The sequence below is a fragment of the Boleophthalmus pectinirostris genome, unplaced genomic scaffold (assembly GCF_026225935.1).
Source record: "Boleophthalmus pectinirostris isolate CB_2022bp ecotype Guang Dong unplaced genomic scaffold, ASM2622593v1 HiC_scaffold_13, whole genome shotgun sequence".
NCBI lineage: Eukaryota > Metazoa > Chordata > Actinopteri > Gobiiformes > Gobiidae > Boleophthalmus > Boleophthalmus pectinirostris.
The window spans coordinates 17,065,186-17,082,486 of record NW_026571036.1 but is presented as its reverse complement, the minus strand read 5'-3'; the positions used below and the strand labels follow the sequence as shown (position 1 = coordinate 17,082,486).

General features: G+C 36.8%; 1 protein-coding gene across 1 annotated transcript in view; it reads right to left on the bottom strand.

The window, feature by feature from the left end:
- The window catches only part of LOC110168858 (dystrophin), a 184,188-nt gene that overhangs the window by 26,052 nt on the left and 140,835 nt on the right, over positions 1 to 17,301 (bottom strand). The window contains 5 exon segments of the mRNA XM_020934382.2: positions 384 to 449; positions 795 to 833; positions 7,304 to 7,440; positions 10,802 to 10,913; positions 14,769 to 14,935. Of these exon segments, the coding sequence (XP_020790041.2) occupies positions 384 to 449; positions 795 to 833; positions 7,304 to 7,440; positions 10,802 to 10,913; positions 14,769 to 14,935 (521 nt within the window).

The window sequence follows — 17,301 nt, the reverse complement described above, 5'->3', positions numbered from 1 at the left end:
CATATCTTGTACAACATTTGGAAATGTTATTGGTTCATAAATATGGAAATATAAATATGGCTCGTTTATGGAAATAGAGATGGAAAAATGCAATGTGCGGTTTGCAGAATAATCTCTCGCAATGATCCCCAGTGGTGCACCTCAGCTCATTACAACTGTGGTGTAATTCCATATTACAAATAAATTGCATGCACATTTTCACTAAGATATAGTTTCTTCAATATTCACTTTTTACTTTTACTTGTGTTTCGCTGAATAAAATTGCTATATTTACACACCACATTGGTCAAATCACTCATTCATTACACGTTTGGGAAGCAGGAGATGATAACACTGATGAGATATGGCCCTGTGGGTGCCTGGGTGGGTAGGTGGGTGCGTACCTGCTGGCGAACTGCTCTATCCTGGAATGGGTGTCATCATGAGAGAGCTGGGGTGACTGGGACAGCCTGCAAATGGATGAGGTAATGGAGATGAATGAGATTTGGCCTTTCCCATCACACAAACATTAGCTAAGCCTTATTCACATGCACACAATCTTGGCTGCTATCTCCCATCTAAAAACAAACATGGCGGATGATCTACTGCTGAAAAGATGGGCAGGTCGGGGATGCATGAGCGGCAGGCAACATGCTTTGAGTTAGAGAAGTTAGTCACGGAAAACTACATTATGTTAATAGTGAATGAGGGCATCTGCAGCATTCCTGTGACAGTTCAAGACAAAATATATGAAGCTGGTGAGAGTAAGTGGCGAGGGGTCCAGGCTGAAGGTTCCGGTTGTCGTCTATACTCACTCGTACTGCTCCGGACACATGCTGATCAGGGTAACGGGACTGCAGGGAGAGGAGGAGAGGAGAGGAGGAGGATGGGAAGAGGAGGAGAGGAGAGGGTTAAAACCATACAGTAACAGCAGGTGGAGGGAAAAAATTGTGAAGGAAAATCTCATAATATTATCTGAGTATTCGCCACCTGTGGTTTAGTCTTTGTGCACTGGAATAACTTTGAAATTGTGCATTTTGAGGAAGAAGTTATCAAGGTGAAGTTTCAAAATTGTTAAGTGTTAAAAAATCAATTATAATTTCTTACCTTATACAAAGATAAGCCCTAATAATTACTACTACTATTGCAACAACACAGAGCTTTAAAAAAAAAAGTTCTGCAAGCGTAAAATCATTTAGTAGTTAATTTTGAAAAGGAAATCACATTTAAAGGTGTGCTGTGTAACCTTTCTAGTAGAGGATCCACCAACTGCTTGTCTCCATGAAGATGTTACTTTGTCTTTTAGTCTGGAATGTCCCAGTATGGCATTAAACATATCCATCTTGCATTTAGTTAATAACATGGGTTTTTATTGACCTAAAACTTGCATTCTTACTATGAGTGGGCTCGCCTCTCCACAGATTTGACATGTAAGGTGGCCCTGTCATGTCACCCTGCTTCTGTGGAGATAAGTAAGTGTAATGCCATACTGTGAAACATTCCAGGCAATAACTCCATGAAGAAAAGCAGGGAAAAAGTTACACAGAGGACCTTTAAATACATCTTTAAACACCTTCCAGCAACATTCAACTTGAACTGGTCCATAATGTAGCCTGTACTATACTCATTTACAGTAATACTCTGTGATACATGACAATCCTACTAGACTTTAAGTGAGATTTTCCAGGAACAGTTTGGTACAGGCCCTTTTCGGAGTTCTTTTGTTGCAATGTTCACGCAGATAAAAGCTACAGAATGCTTGTATAGCTCACAGCGGGATGGCCCATTCTCCAACACATCTGTAGCTCAGAGGAAAATGTGAAATGTGTCACACAATTCAGAGGGGAACAACTACTCAGTGTTCGAGAGCCCCCACGGGTGCCGCTGTCACCCTGTTTGTGTCACTGCTAATCACAGGAGCCTGGAGAGCTGCAATAGACTTTTAACAACAACTAACACTCCAGACAATATAGAGCCATAATTGACTAAAATTAATAAAGTGGACAATATGAAAAAAGTAATTTAACTGTTGTCTTAAGGCAAAGGGCCCACTTTAAAGCTGTAAATTAAATAGCTTTATGTTGTCTGTAACAGGCAGCTAAAGTCATTGTTTTCGTCACACTTCACTGTGATTGGTTAAATGCAGCTGTCACTAACTTAAAACCTGACAGTTGGACCAATAAGAAGAGAGGGAGGGGGAAAGTAGATGGGATTTATCTGTGTTAGAGTTGGAATGTTAAGAGTAATTGATTACTACAAAATAATAATTACATTCATTTAAATCCAGTCTGTCTAAATGTATAGTGCTGTTTTAACTGGCTGGTCTGTTACATTTATTTTTATAGACATTTTATAGACATTGCCTAGTGCGATTATTTCATAAAGCTGGTCACATATGAGGAATGATGAGCAAATGCAAAAAGTGAATGAAATAAAATGAAAGATTCTTATCATGATCAATGATTGTGAAATATACATTTGTGATTTTTTTCTTAGAATAATAACATATTTCATCCGTAGAGCTGCTAAAAATAGAAACAGCTACACAGAAAAGCACTGACCTAGCACTGACGTAATAGATCATTACAAGGTCAGATTACAACTTGATTTTATCGCCCCAATCTCTTTATAAATAACATTTGTAGATTAATTCCAACTCACATAATCTAAACCATTTTAGATCTCAGGTTATCTATTAAACCAGCAATCTTGTTTTCTGAGTTTGAAAACAACTAAACTAACTCAATAAAAACGGAAATACTCAAAGGACTATACAAAATAACAGTGAAGGATGATATTGACGCACACAAAAGGGAGGGCAATGTAATGGCAGAGTCCTTGGGAATATTGTGCCTTGACAAATATGGCCGCTCCACTAAACTGTATTTGAATGGACGACCGCCTCGGTCTGCTGGAAAAAAGCAATAACAGTGTTCACATCTGACTTGTGCTCCTGAGCTGCAGTCAAAATAAATGGCTGAGCTAGAACTAAAATAGATTGTTTCTATGACGATGGTGACAAGTTATTGTTCGGGCAATGGATTTGTTTAAGAATTTTATTTTGAAAAAGGTAAGGCTATTCATTTACATGACAAGTGCAGTTTTGACTTTTTATATTGATTTGAATGGAGTATGAGTCAGATGTAGATTTAAAGTTAGAGAAATGCAAATATATGTTTTATTTTAGCCTAATAATTTGCACATTATACTATGTTCATAGATTGTATATATATAAATGAACATAGCTAACCCACTTCCAGCTCCACTGACTCTGATTTCAATTGACTTTACACTGAAAAATTGTCACTCCTCTCTCTGTGGCTGCTGCAGTGAGCGTGATCATTTTGGTCTTAAAACATTCATCTTAACCCACTCTAAATGATCCTGGAGTTTTTATTTCACAGTTTTGTCCCTAAATAAATTCCTATTCCTAATATTGAACAAGGCTCCAAATTCGCTTCTATAACCAATGGCACTGTGAGCTTCATTTAACTGGAGTCCACTTCTTTATATAGTCTATGATTATGTTATTGCATTATATTTTACACCAGATGCCCTTCCTAGGCTGGCATGAGAACACTGGTTTGGGCATCCTTGTGGTATAATTTAGTGGTGCACTGTGTAGGTGATTTCAATAGAGGTTCTGATGATTCAACAGTCTGAATCCTTGAAAAATATTACAATAACTATATATTGTAATTTGTTAAGAAGTTATCCTACAGCAAGTTAGTTTTACATGTTGATAGAATTTTATATTTTGGGAATATTTTGGCAGATGTTGTAATAAAAACAGAAATAAATGCTCTTCTTCTTTGCTCTCATCAAATTCGGCTGAATGTGCATGGCCGCCGGGGGCAGATTATGAATGGTATAATGGACATAATGATGAATCTTGCCCAGTCTAAGCATATTTGTTCCAGACTGACAGTGTGAACACCCTTTTATTTTTCAGAACATCAATTACGAACTAGTACGTGTAATGAATGACACGCAATCTGTGATACGACAAAGAATGAGAATTATACGACGATAAATAAAAACATAAAAAGTAATTACAAGCTTTACCGTATATTACCCCAGTGTTATGAAGCTTCTGCACGTGTATTCAGATATGAGACAGAGTAGGGCGAGTTGGAGATAGATGTTGTCTGTGTGTTAATGTCCACTCATTACTGACCAGCTGTTAGAAGTGCTCTGGTTTTATGCACTCATTAGGCTGAAGGCATCAAAACATATCTTTATAGCTTTATCATTTCGCATACAACACAAGGCTGGGTTGATTGACTGTTTATTAGCTATTTATTAGGTACTGGACCGTCTGTGGGTGTATATTTCAACATGAACGATCAACTACAATCACCCACTCATTTCCTGTTATTTCCTGTGATTATATGTGCTGGGTATTTTATGAAAGATGCACTAAGTAACTTTTCAGTCAGAGCAATTACAGGTGAAAAACAAACATTTTTGTTATGATCAGTCACAGTTTCTCCTTTCCAGTGACCTGATCATGGAGATGTTACTTCGGAATTGAATATGAAAATAACATCGTCATGGAGTGGATGACAAGAAGTTAGACAGTGCATCTTTAAATTCTGCCAAAGCCTTGAAATAAAAAAAATACCCATGAATTGGGAAAAAGGAGCCCTTAAGTTTATGATGATGATGATGATGATGAGACTTGGGGATGTCATCTGACATAAAAATAGAATCAATTTATGCAATCAGCTTTTTCCAAGGTGATTTTTGTACTGAAATGTTGAAATGAAAACACCAAAAATATGAGATTTACCCAACACAATGTACTGAATGATAATAGTCAATGTAACATAAAAGTATTTTATGATATATTTTTTTTTAAATCAATAAAGCCCTCCATCTTACTCCCAAAACCATTAACCTGCACGCGTTACCTAATGTAGCGGTTATACAGGCTGAGAATCTCCAAAAAACAGCAGCGAGTTACGCCCGTTCTTTCACATTATCGAATATCGCTGTGACAAATCCCAAATCCTGTCTGCCGTGAAACCAGGCAGAGAGAAAAGTGGGAGGTGAGACGAGGAGCAGATCGGGGCCATCGAGGTGCGCAGTGGGCGGAAAATAAAAGGAAGAAATTATGATACACAGTGAAAAAGGAGAGTTAGAGCATCGCAGATACCAATTATACAGCACACATCTCATTTTCTGTCTGAATCACTCTTTGGATGACCAGTAGAGCCCAAAGCGGATCGTAAAGTTTGAGACATTTTGAAATTTAAATATGGGGAATGTTGTGTGGTGCAAGAAGAAGCCCTTTGGTTGGTGAGAGGAGGTTAACCTAATCTGAATAATCCAAAACCTTAATCCCAAACTGCAAAATGTATTTCAGTTAAAGATTTATTTATGCAAAACTGTGAAAGAAGAAGCTACTCGAATGCCAGTACTTTATGGTCGATAAGTAATGAATAGTTAATATGAATACTTAAAATGTAGTTACTGTTACTGTTAGTAAAATCTTAATATTTTGGGTTTTAATGACTCAAAATATACGGTTAAAAATTTGCAAGACATTTTCTGCAGATTACATTCACAAAAGGAAGTTAACTCAATCCCAGAATTCCTTTTTTTAAACCATGAATATTATCTTTCCACTTTATTTTGACATATACCTGCATCTGCCAACTTTACATTTGGACATTTTAGACTGTTAGGATAGCGTCTGTCAACTAGGCTGTGTAAAATTCATTTTTTGGAGTGCAGGACTGGAACATGGTGGGAGGTGAGGGGGAGGTGATGGGAGGTGAGAGGGAGGTAGGTGCCAAACGATGGGACGAGTGAATGGTCTGGATTCATCCATCTGAGAGGTGACAGTGTGCAACTGTGTCGGGCTAACTCTGCCAATGAGTCATCACCAGAGCGCTGTGAATATGGACCACTTCTGGTGCCAGCTTGTACAGAAGAAGAGTGGCACTATTAGAAAGGGCAGAATAATCAGTGCAATAATCTTTAACTGTATGATTCACAGTGGAATTGAATATCAGAGGTTCCCAAAGTGTGGTACATTGATTCCTCTGCAGATCAAAGGTTTGCTGAATTTAGATCCAGTTTAATCAACATCTGCCTCCTTCGATTTAGTCCTTGTTTATAACTATTATAGGAATTGTGTTATCCTATTTTTAAACCCATGTTAACAGCTGGGAATAGTCCTGGATTCGATCTGGTTGTACTCGGAAAGACAAGTATATTTTGAATTTGTGCAAATTAATTTTTAAGCAAAGTTTACAAAGCAAATAGGGTTCTGTCTATTTAAGTATTCACTAAATAAAATACAAGCAAAAGTTGAAGGTTGGTTAAATATTTTGGCATTCTACTTATTGCTGAAAGGTGCTACTTCATTTACATTTTGCTTCATTTTAGAGTAAACTTAACACTGAAAAGGTTTTGAAATTTGGAGTCTTTAAAATATTATGCCAAAAAGTCTTAAATATTACATTCCAGTGTGAAGGAGGAGGCAACTTCCCCAACTTTTTACATAAAGCTCTCCATTGAAAGGCTCACTCCTCAGGGATTTACAGCTGCCAAAACCTTCATAACTCACAAGTATGGACTGAGCGTGCTGCCATGGCTACAAGATCTACAGCTAAGACACAACGTAAGGAGACAGGTAAATAAACATGTACTGAGTGGACATTAACAGACCGTGAAAATTCGAAAGTCAAAATATGGGAACGCTAATGATTTGATGATTACAGGATTTACTGTAGCAGGCATAAGCAGCTTTTAAGAGAGCTAAGCTGTAAGGATTAAAGGGATTTTGCCATTTTGGGTAGGACATTAAAGGAATGGTAGGCTATGTAAGATTTTCACCTTAAATTCCATAAACACTACCTATCTGTGTCCCCATAAACAGGGTAGACGTTCAAATCAAATATAGCTTTTACAAAAATATCTGAGATTACAGCAAGTTGTTTATGTTATAACTTGGTGCTTTGCTTCTCAGGACATTTATCCAGTCAGAAAGCAGGATGAGCCTCACATTAGTCTCTCATTAGGGTTGCCAGTTTGTTTAAATCTAAAAGGTCACTCTCTGATCTGAATCCTCACGAAACCACAGCACCTGCAGCCAAACTCAAAAACCAATACTAGTGCAAACTCTACAGCTCAATGAGTGAATTCTGGAGGAATTCTGTATAGGTTCTCAATGGAGGTTAAGGCACTGGCAACTGAGGTTTAGGTGATTGTAATATATATTTTAAAGCAGTAAGAGCACAAGCTAAATACAGTTCCTTTAACCAAAAACATTATCGCCCACATTAAAATGTATAGTGTATATTTGTATCCTTACGTTTCCAGGTTGTCTCCCTCCAGCACAGTCTGCACAGGCAGGTATCCCAGTCGAGGATGCTTGGCGAAGTACTTCTTGGATCTGAACTTGTTTTTGAGCACTTTAGTGAAATCACGCATGTCCTCGCCTGATGTTGTCTAAAGAAGAGAGGAGGGAGAGGAAAAGGCTTGTTAGTAATGTCAGGCTAAATTATGGATTAGGGTTAAATGACAATTCCAAGACTTCAACTTCGACAAAAAATGTATTATTAAAAATGTATCCCTAAATCCAACTCAACTGTGCCACTTTTGAACAAATGAACCAAATACAATACAAATGCAGGTTCTGGTTGCTTTTATGAAACTCAAAACAAATAAATGTCTGGATTTTAACCAGGCAAAGATAAAATAATATTGGGCAATGGTGTGTGTTACAAGAGCACAGTACACAAATCAAGAAGGCAATTACAATATAGTAATAGTACTTTCAAAATACCTGAGCTGAATTAGATTGTTTAACAAGTGGCCTGTAGACTTTAAAAATATCTTTCTTTCAGTTATTTTTCTATTAGGCTATTATAAGTTAAATAACACCAAGTAATGAATCATGTGAAATAACCATAGAAGGACTCTGAAAGAAGAAGTCAAATTAACATCACTGTCGTCAGTAGTGCACAGCAGCAGCCCCAACTTCTGCCATCTCACTGATGGAACCCACTGGAACTATGAAAATGCCACTTCAATAAAATCCAAACCCAATAAAACGACAATATTGTGGCTATAAAGTACACCATGTGGCAAAAATGAGAAGGGGAATCTTATTAAAGGGCCTCACTGTGATACAAAAGAGCCCATCAGGCCTTAATTCAACATGAAATGTGTTTTTGTATTCATTGAGTGGACTCATTATTCCAATCTAGGCTGATACCACCAACACAATCAGAAAGGAATTATTCTGCTTTAATAGCCGAGAGACAACCACAATAATGTATTATTTTGGAGGAAAGGTAACCTTCAATGTAAAATTCAGGGGTAGTCTAAGGCCAGCCCATTCAAAGCTTTAAAAACAAACCACAAAATCTTACAATCAATTCTAAAACAAACTGGAAGCCAGGGCAAAGACACTAAAATCTGGGTAATGTTCTCTTGTTTATTTTGTTCCATATAAAAGATGCAATGTAGAATTATGGACCAACTCTAAGTGGAAAGTCTGTGGTGCTGATGCCAGAAAAAGTGCATTAAAGAATGAATAAGAAATCTGTATTTGTTTAGCAAAACAATAACTTATTCACTTTATTGTAATCTTGAAGTATTTTACTGTACTTAGATCATATTTTATTATATTTAAAATGTTTATGTTATTCAAAGTTTATAGATAAATATTGAATCCTTATTTAACCTACTATTTCCCCGTTGCAAGGTTCTGGTAAATCGTAGACCTTTTCCAGTTGAGCCTTTTGTGATGGAACATACAACAGAGGGATTACACAGTCCTCCCAGGCTTTAATTTCTTTACATGTGTCCATGTAGTTTTGAGCTCATTTTGTCTTAACCATGTCACACAGGTATCTTATTTCAGTGAAGTCAGTGAAATGATCACAGTACCCAACACACGCTCCTCCAAATACAACACCTGTCCCATTTGCAAAATAGAAAACCTAAATTAAATGACAGAATTGAGAAACATCTTCACTCTAGTCACTTTTAGTTCTGTTCAGTGTTGGGCAAAATTGAAACGCACTGGCATGTGTGCAATCCTCGATGAGAAAGTCAACTTCACCTCCCTTTGCGTTTGTTCTGTACAGAAGTGAAATATTACTCTGAGCTAGAAAAGAGACCTCAAAGGGCTAGGACTGTTTTATCATTGGTTCATGTGAAATTAAATACAGACTCTGTGAAGATGTTGGTGTATTCAACTACAAAGAGAGTATATAGTATAAGGGGACAAAGGCAACTTGCAGAGCTGGAAAAAGTAACAAACATTGTACCTAAAAGATGAATAAAACAACTCTTATTTCAAAACAATATAAATAATAAATAAGTAAAAAAAATATATATATATATCTTTTCTGGTGGGAGTACACTTCATGTTTGTCTCTAAAGAGTTGTTATTATTGGTACTCTTTCTGGAATTAGAGGTGTTTTATTACTGAGAAAAACATAAAAAAAAACATTCTAACTGTGAGGAGGGTCGTCTCTCCACAGATCTGACCCTGTAACATAGTCTGTCATTTTTATATATTATTTACCATTTAGATAAAGATAAATTTTGCTACATTTTGTGCTATACTGTGGGACAATTTTGACCAAGCACTATCATCTCCATCAATAGAGACAATAAACCCATCACCAGAGAAGTTATAAGTACACCAAAAAATCAAGTTTATAAGTTTTCAACATAACACTTATACACTAACATAACACTTCAAAATCTAAATATCTCATTTTGAATTCTTAATGGGCTCAAGGTGTTGGTTACTGTTCTGTGTGTACATTTTACATGTTTCAGATCAAATGTTTTGTTTTGTTGACTTTGAGAGGTCATTTTCCACTTTTCTCTGAGAAATACCAAGTGAAAAAGAAAGAAACTGAAGAAAGTTTGACCTAAATCTATCAAGCACCGCCCTGAGTTTGAAGCATTCAGACTTGTGGCCTCTGTTTGAGACTGAGAAAGAGCTAAGAGCGGCTGCAGGACAATCGCCCTCCTCTTTGTGCCCTCAAATCAAGACTTATCGCCAACTCAATCAAGAATTATAGCACAGAACTTTTGGATCACCTACTCAAGTCCATAACACAGTGGACCGTGGGATTAGTTCTGAGCGGGAGAGATCATGCAGAGGTAATGACAAAGTCTGCCTGCAAAATTAAATACTAATCACACTGCAAAAAGCTGAGACAATTTCAGAGGTTGTTATTAAAAAGTTTTGTTGATTTAAATAACAAAAATGTCACATCTTATGATACAAAAATACAGTCAGCATATACAGGAAATATTTTTTCCCTGTTTTAATAGTTTCTTTGAGAATTATGGGTATTTTAAAGCACAACAAATTCAAGTTGAGTCTTGATGGATGTTGCTGACTTTTTGTTATCCATGAAAAGTAAACAAATTGTTCCGCTGATTTTAAAAATAGCAGGCAGTGTTAGCTTCACGGTAGTAGAGTGCTGAGCAGCTTCTGTTGGACCACTTTATACTCCTCCATTTCTTCTTATCTATATTTGGCACCATATATATCCTAAATTCCGCATTTGCTCTCGTAGTTGTTGCACAGTGGGTGATGGACTAGCTCTTCTATATTAAAATGATTGTTTTTCCCCCATAGAAACATTATAACTGCAGGTTCCTCACAAAGTGACTTATGTGTCTTTGCATACAGTATAGTGGGTAATAGACATAATAAAATAATCACATTTGGTCTATATAAAGCCTGTATCCAGCCAAACTGCTTTGAAAACAGTTAAAAAGCTGAATAAAAAACTTTATTTTCTCTTGCATTTTGGCTGTTAATATGTATCTTACCGGTGTGCAGTACTCCACCATGGGGTAATTGAGCTTATGTCCTTTAGCTGTTCGACCGGAGAAGAAGCAGCTCTGGCAGACATCATAGTTGAAATGCTTCAGACTGCGATACCTGGAAATAGAAGAGGAGATAGAGAAACAGTAAGAATAATTTGAGGATCACTTATTATATATCTATAGAAGGACAGGAAAGACAAGTAGTAGTCTGTAGAACCTGATTTGACTTCAGTCTGTGCAGAGGCAAACTGAATAGATCCAGCAAAATATCATATTCGTCAAGTGCACCTTTCATACTGTTGACAAATTCTACATTAATTTCAATCTGGGCTATTCTGACTAGAAGCAATTACAAGACCAAGGCACAAGCAATAAACCAAGCAATATTTTAAAACATAGTTCACAAAAATTAATTCAAATTTAATTAACATCTAGTTCAGGGGTTGTGTTGTAATGCTCTCTTTGTTTCAGCAATAACAACACACATTTCATTTTCATATTTCATTATAAAGGCTCTAGTTGACTGTCCGTTGTATGGCTCCAGGGCTAAACATAACCTGCCCTGCATATATATTTGTTCACCTGCAGGCTACATTCACTCATTTGAAATGGACTGTGGTGGTAACAGAGGTAAAAAGAAGATATGTGTGAAATGGACATAGCATGGTCAAATGCAGAAGACAGATTTCCCTACGGGGAAAATAAAGTGTAACCTTACTTAAGAAGAAAAATGAAATTATAGTTTAGTGTAGCAGTAGAATTTCAGCTTTGTGCAGGTTTCAACGAGGGCATCTGAATTAAAAAATAAAATAAAATAAAATACTGAGTGATTTATACTTGACAACATAAAAATCTCAACTTAAATTAATTGTCTTGTTTTCTCGATTTCTTATTTGTTAAAATTAATTCATGGATTACAGATGTTATCCTGGTATGAACAGCCGCCATTTTGAGGCCCATTCTAAAGACAGATGTTTTGTAATTGTTTATTACAATGGGAATCTTCTTAATTTGACATCACCTGAAACCCATGGATCAGCTCCTCTAAATCTGAGGCTCTGTTCTGTATGCTTCCTGGGCGCCGCCCTGGTGAAGTGTTCTGGGCATGTCCCACTGAGAGGAGGCCCTTGGGAAAACCCAGGACACACTGGAGAAACTATGTAACTCAGCTGACCTGGGAACGCCTTGGGGTCTCCGTGGAGGAGCTAGAGGAACTGTCTGGGGTGAAGAAAGTGTTCCTGCTTAGACTGCTGCCCTTGCGACCTGGCCCCGGATAAGCGGAAGAAAATGGATGGATGGAGTCCATGGATATGTTTTGATCCGTACTTCAAAATGATGCAGTATCCTTTCAGCCACTCAACACCCCACTAAAACTTTTGCACAGAACCATATATACTGACAATGTGACAGACATCTGGATTCCCACCAAAACACAACATCACAGAGAAGGAAGGTAGAAGATCATTTAACAACTAAATAGAGACAGGCGCCATTCACACATAATGGTCCAGGCCTTTCATCTTTCTCGCTCCTCGCCTCCTCCAAGGTGAACTGACTGATGAGATTCCAGAAAGCACCATATATCAAAGGGATGCAACAGCGTACACAACACCACTCAAGTCAAACGCACCATTACGCACCAGCATGCAGCATATTACCAGGAGGAGCGGGATTTCATTCACCTTCACAGAAGAGGTCCCTGCATGACCCACAATTAAAGGGTTTTAAAATTTAAGTGGGATATTGTAGGTAAGGTTATTGTGTTCAGGGTTGTAAAAAAAATCTCAGACACTTTTGAAAAAGTATTGTTGCTGAAAAAATAGGCAGAAATTTTCACTTTCCAAAATAGATTTAGAGTTGCCTTGATCTATCAAAACTAGTATTATTTTGTGTTGTTTAAAAAAAAAAAAAAAGTGTTTTGTGGTATTAAATCAATGAAGGAATTTTTCTCAGAACTGAATAGAGCATGACATTTTCAGACCTATATTCTATACTTCCTATATGGGGGAGAAACTAGTACTGATAAAATGCAGACCTTTGTTGCATAGTAACTTCTTGGGCAAACAAAAAAAAAGTGTTCAGTAATTTGAACATTTTATTTGAACATAATTTTGAACAACACTGGGACAATATGGAATAAATTAGGTTATCTGCATATTTCAGCATAATTATTGTTATTTGCTTTTAATATAGTTAGTTTTCCTTGGTCTATAACAAATATAATAATATTTTTTTAAAGCATTTTTACATTTAAGGAAAATCTCAAAGTGATACAAATAATTGCCAGAGAATGTGATCGGTAACAATCTTAAAAGCCGATCTTGCTTAGTAGTCTTGCCTATATCAGCAACATAAGGAGCATTGTAGTAACAAGCTGTCAACATGTCTTCAGACCAAACAAAATACACGCTACTTTTCCTTTTCCCCTTTTTGTGGCCGTACCCTCACTCAACACTCTCTCATCGATCACTGACACAACTTACTCGACGCATGCTTCATCAAATGTCTCTCTATGTTTTGCTTTCCACTGGCAAACCAAAACATCTGAGGGGGACAATGTTGCCACCCTGGTTTATATAGCTAGTTATGTAAAGAGAAAAGCAATGGTTTTCAGATAAAATCAAATGTACCATCTCAGAAGCAGATGCGGTTGCCATTTGCGGACTGGGAAATGTGGCTAGTGTCTGTGTAAATATGCTGTGAGTATGTTCAGTGCAAACCTCTGGATGGTATTTAGTCAGTGCTGGATCAGCTGCTGACATTTAGATAAATACCTCCCCTCTGGAGCACATTTGGCCTTTACTCCCAGCCCCATGGAAACAATTGTGGCACATTTGGATCATGTATAATCGTCTGTCCACTGTGTTAATGATCCATGTGCCTTTTTTGGAAGAATTCTGGATAACACACTATGATTAGGAGTTTTATATTTAAAGCTTGGATACCTGATTTTCAAAAAGTGACTGGAGTAAATGGGTGTTTATTCGATCTATACTACCTGTTCCTGGCCCTCACAAACCATTTGGCATATCTGTAAATCTGTTGCTCCAATTGACTTTCTATTAAAACATTTTCACCCCTCTCTCTGGTACTGCTGCAGTGAGACTCGTCATCTTGGTCTTAGACTTAATGCACTCTATATGATCTTGGGTTTTTTATTTTGCTAGCTTGTCTGTAAATAAATTCCTAGTCATAATATGGAACTTGGCTCTAACATTGCTCCTATAACTGCATTATGCTCTTCATTTGACTGGAGCTGAACACTATGGGTGATGTCACACTCCCTTAGTCCACTTCTTTATACAGTCTATGCTATCGCCCCAAACCGTCATATAGTGATGCACATGGCTCTTATAGGTTCGCAATAATCAATAACAATGTTTTCTCATTAGATAAAGACATCAAGCCTGCCTACCTGATCAAAGTATATAAAGATGTTTCTTACAATCAACTAGAAAAATAACACTTAACAACTGACATTCTACAGTCTTCATCAGAATAATGACACTTACAAATCAATAAGAAATTACACTACATTTTTGAAGTACTATTACAAGGACAGATGACAGATGAAGAATTATGAGAATGCATGTCATTTAAGATAAATAGTAGGGATGGGACAAGTTCTCATGCCACAAGATCTCACAATCTTCTCATTCTGAAAATTATCTTGTGAGATTTTTTTCTCTGTTTTCAAGTTTGGATTGGATAAAATAAATGGAGTACTGGCGAGTTACATTTTTTGAGAAGCTGTAGTCTTAAAAAGCAGTGCTACAATGACAGCAGAAATATTTTAAAAAGTAAATAAAAAATTGTGATGCTAAAACTGGAAACTAGATTGCACAATTTATTTATTACAAATAATGTCAAGACCCCATCTTGTCTCGTTCCCGTAGAGCCAATCAATAGATCGTGTCTCGTCTGGTGTCTCATCCCATCCCTAATTTTACTAAACATTTTCAGTGATTACCTGAAGCCCACAATGGGACACTCTTTGCAGATGTTACACTTGGCCTGGTGCTTGGCTGTCTCTGCTGCAGCGACTCTGTGCAGTACAGGCAGCCACACCATAGACTGTGGTTCCAATCTCATCCAGTCCACAAACTGCCTGGGCTCCAACTCCACTTTATACGTCACCTGTACCACAAGACACACACACACAAACGAAAGCAAGGTCAATATTTAATTAAACAAAAACACATAAAGGTGAAGTTTACAATTTCATAAAACAAGAAAGGCTGTTGATTATCTATAAAACTGTTCCCTGGACGCGTTTTGACATGATATAAAAACATACACACTGTCCATTAATATTGGGTTGTAACTCCCAGAAGCCAATAAAGATGCAGACAATTTTAAGATGACCATACATTTTGAAGTGACACTTTCCCAAGCCTCATTATTGCTCTGAGTTGTGGGTTGACACTTAATAACTTGTACAAGCTTATTATTTATCTTTATAGGTGGAAAATATTCAGCGATAAAAAGTTGATTCCAGTCGACACAGCATCTGCATTTAACATGACCATGATCCAGCTGTGTGCTAAAAAACAAGATTTTACTTTTTAAGAAGCTATGAATAACTCAACTTCTCAAACTTTTGGCTCAACACTTTTAATGGTTGTCCACAAAAATAGGACCATTTCAATGTGCAGGACATTACAAGAGGCAAACAGCGTAACTTATAAAGCATGTTTATGAATGGTGGTGAAAAGAGGAAAAATATTGCCATTTTAAAAGTAAAATACCGAATTCGGGCACAGCATTACCATTATCCTTCTAGTGGTTGATGTCAAAACATTCTGCAAAATATATTACTTAAAAATATGAAAAAGCTGAAAGGAAAAATAGTACATGAAAACTTGTGTATTTGAAAACATGCAGGCATACAGCTACTGATAGAACAGATAAAATGACTTTAAGTTAAAAGGTTTGAGTTATTTAAAAAGGGAAATTAATACATCACATCACATAATACATCAACTCTATAATTACTCTATTATGATTATTTATGTGTAGCTTTAGTTCAAGAAGAGTTAAAAATATTTTGCTTAATTTAAAGGTGCTCTATGTAAGTAACTTTTCTGGTTTGCTTCTATTGAGATGTTATTGCTAAGCCCGAATGTTCCACAGTGTGGCATTTAACCACCATATAATACAAGCATGTGACGCCAGCAGGTCAAGTTACAGATCAAATCCGTGGAGAGAGGTGACCCTACTGTAATAATAAGTGCAAGACAGATAAATTAAATGTGAAAAAGTGTGAAACATTTAAGAAAAAAAAAAACAAAAAACAATAACATCTCCATCGAGACAAAAAGAAGTTGCATACTGCACCTTTAAAAAGCTATGTGTCTGCTTTAACCCATCATTACTCCTAGACAGCCTTGGAATCCAACCTCTCACACTCAAAAGGAAAAAACATCAAATTTAACAAATAGAACTGGAGAAAAAAAAAATTCAGCCAAAAATATGTACTCTATCCAAACATAATAAGGATGTACTAGGTGTTCCTATAGTCTAGTGCTGTTCCACCTCTATTTGACCTTCCCTCATTAGAATCTCCTCTCATGCACTTTACCATTCATTAGATTCATCTCCTCCTTCCTGCCTTCTCCAGCAGAATGAAGGTACTTGTAAATTAATAATTGTTTAGGAGAGTGACCTGAAGGGATCGCTGACAAACCAGTGGATGTGGGACTGAAGGACGGTGACAATAGGAGAGTGAAATAAAGAAGATTTTTGGCAGAGCCTTGCATTCATCATGGTCCCATTAAACCAGTGGAGTGGAGCTGTGCTGTGGTAGTGCCAGGGCGGACTGACACACACAGCTTATTACAAAGGCACTCAGACTGCAGAGGACGGCCATCAGGAGGACAGCTAAAGACTATACAATAGGTGTGAGGTGAAATATGAGGGGTTTGGAACCGAATGACTGTATTTTCCTCAATAAATATAGCAATAAATAAGAAGTCTAGTTCAGCATCATATACAAAAACAAATATTTCATTATTTTCATTATTAAACTTAAAGATATAGTACGTAACTTTCTGAAGGTGGTAGATAATTAAAACCATAATTTAAAACATTTTCCATAGAGATAGATACAGTTCATGCAGTGCTGTGGAATATTATAGCCAAAGGAATAACATTTCCATGGAAACAAGCAGGACAGGAGAGATGCAAGCCCGCTCTGAGAGACGTTGCGTGATTTCTAGGTTTTAGGCTGTCACTTTAAGCAGCTAATGCTGATTTTGAATTTTCCTTTTTTTTCCTTAGATAATACAGAATCCTACTTTTTTAGTACTGGAATTTATTATTTTTATAGAAACAAAATTACAATATCCATTGACTACTTTTGAACTTTTGATACCTTGAACCACTCCTGAATGAATGAGGGATCACATAAACAGATATCCATTACCTCAAATTGGTGCATGTCCAAAAATCCATTACATTATATGTCTGCAATATTACACATTACATGACCAATTAAATTAAGT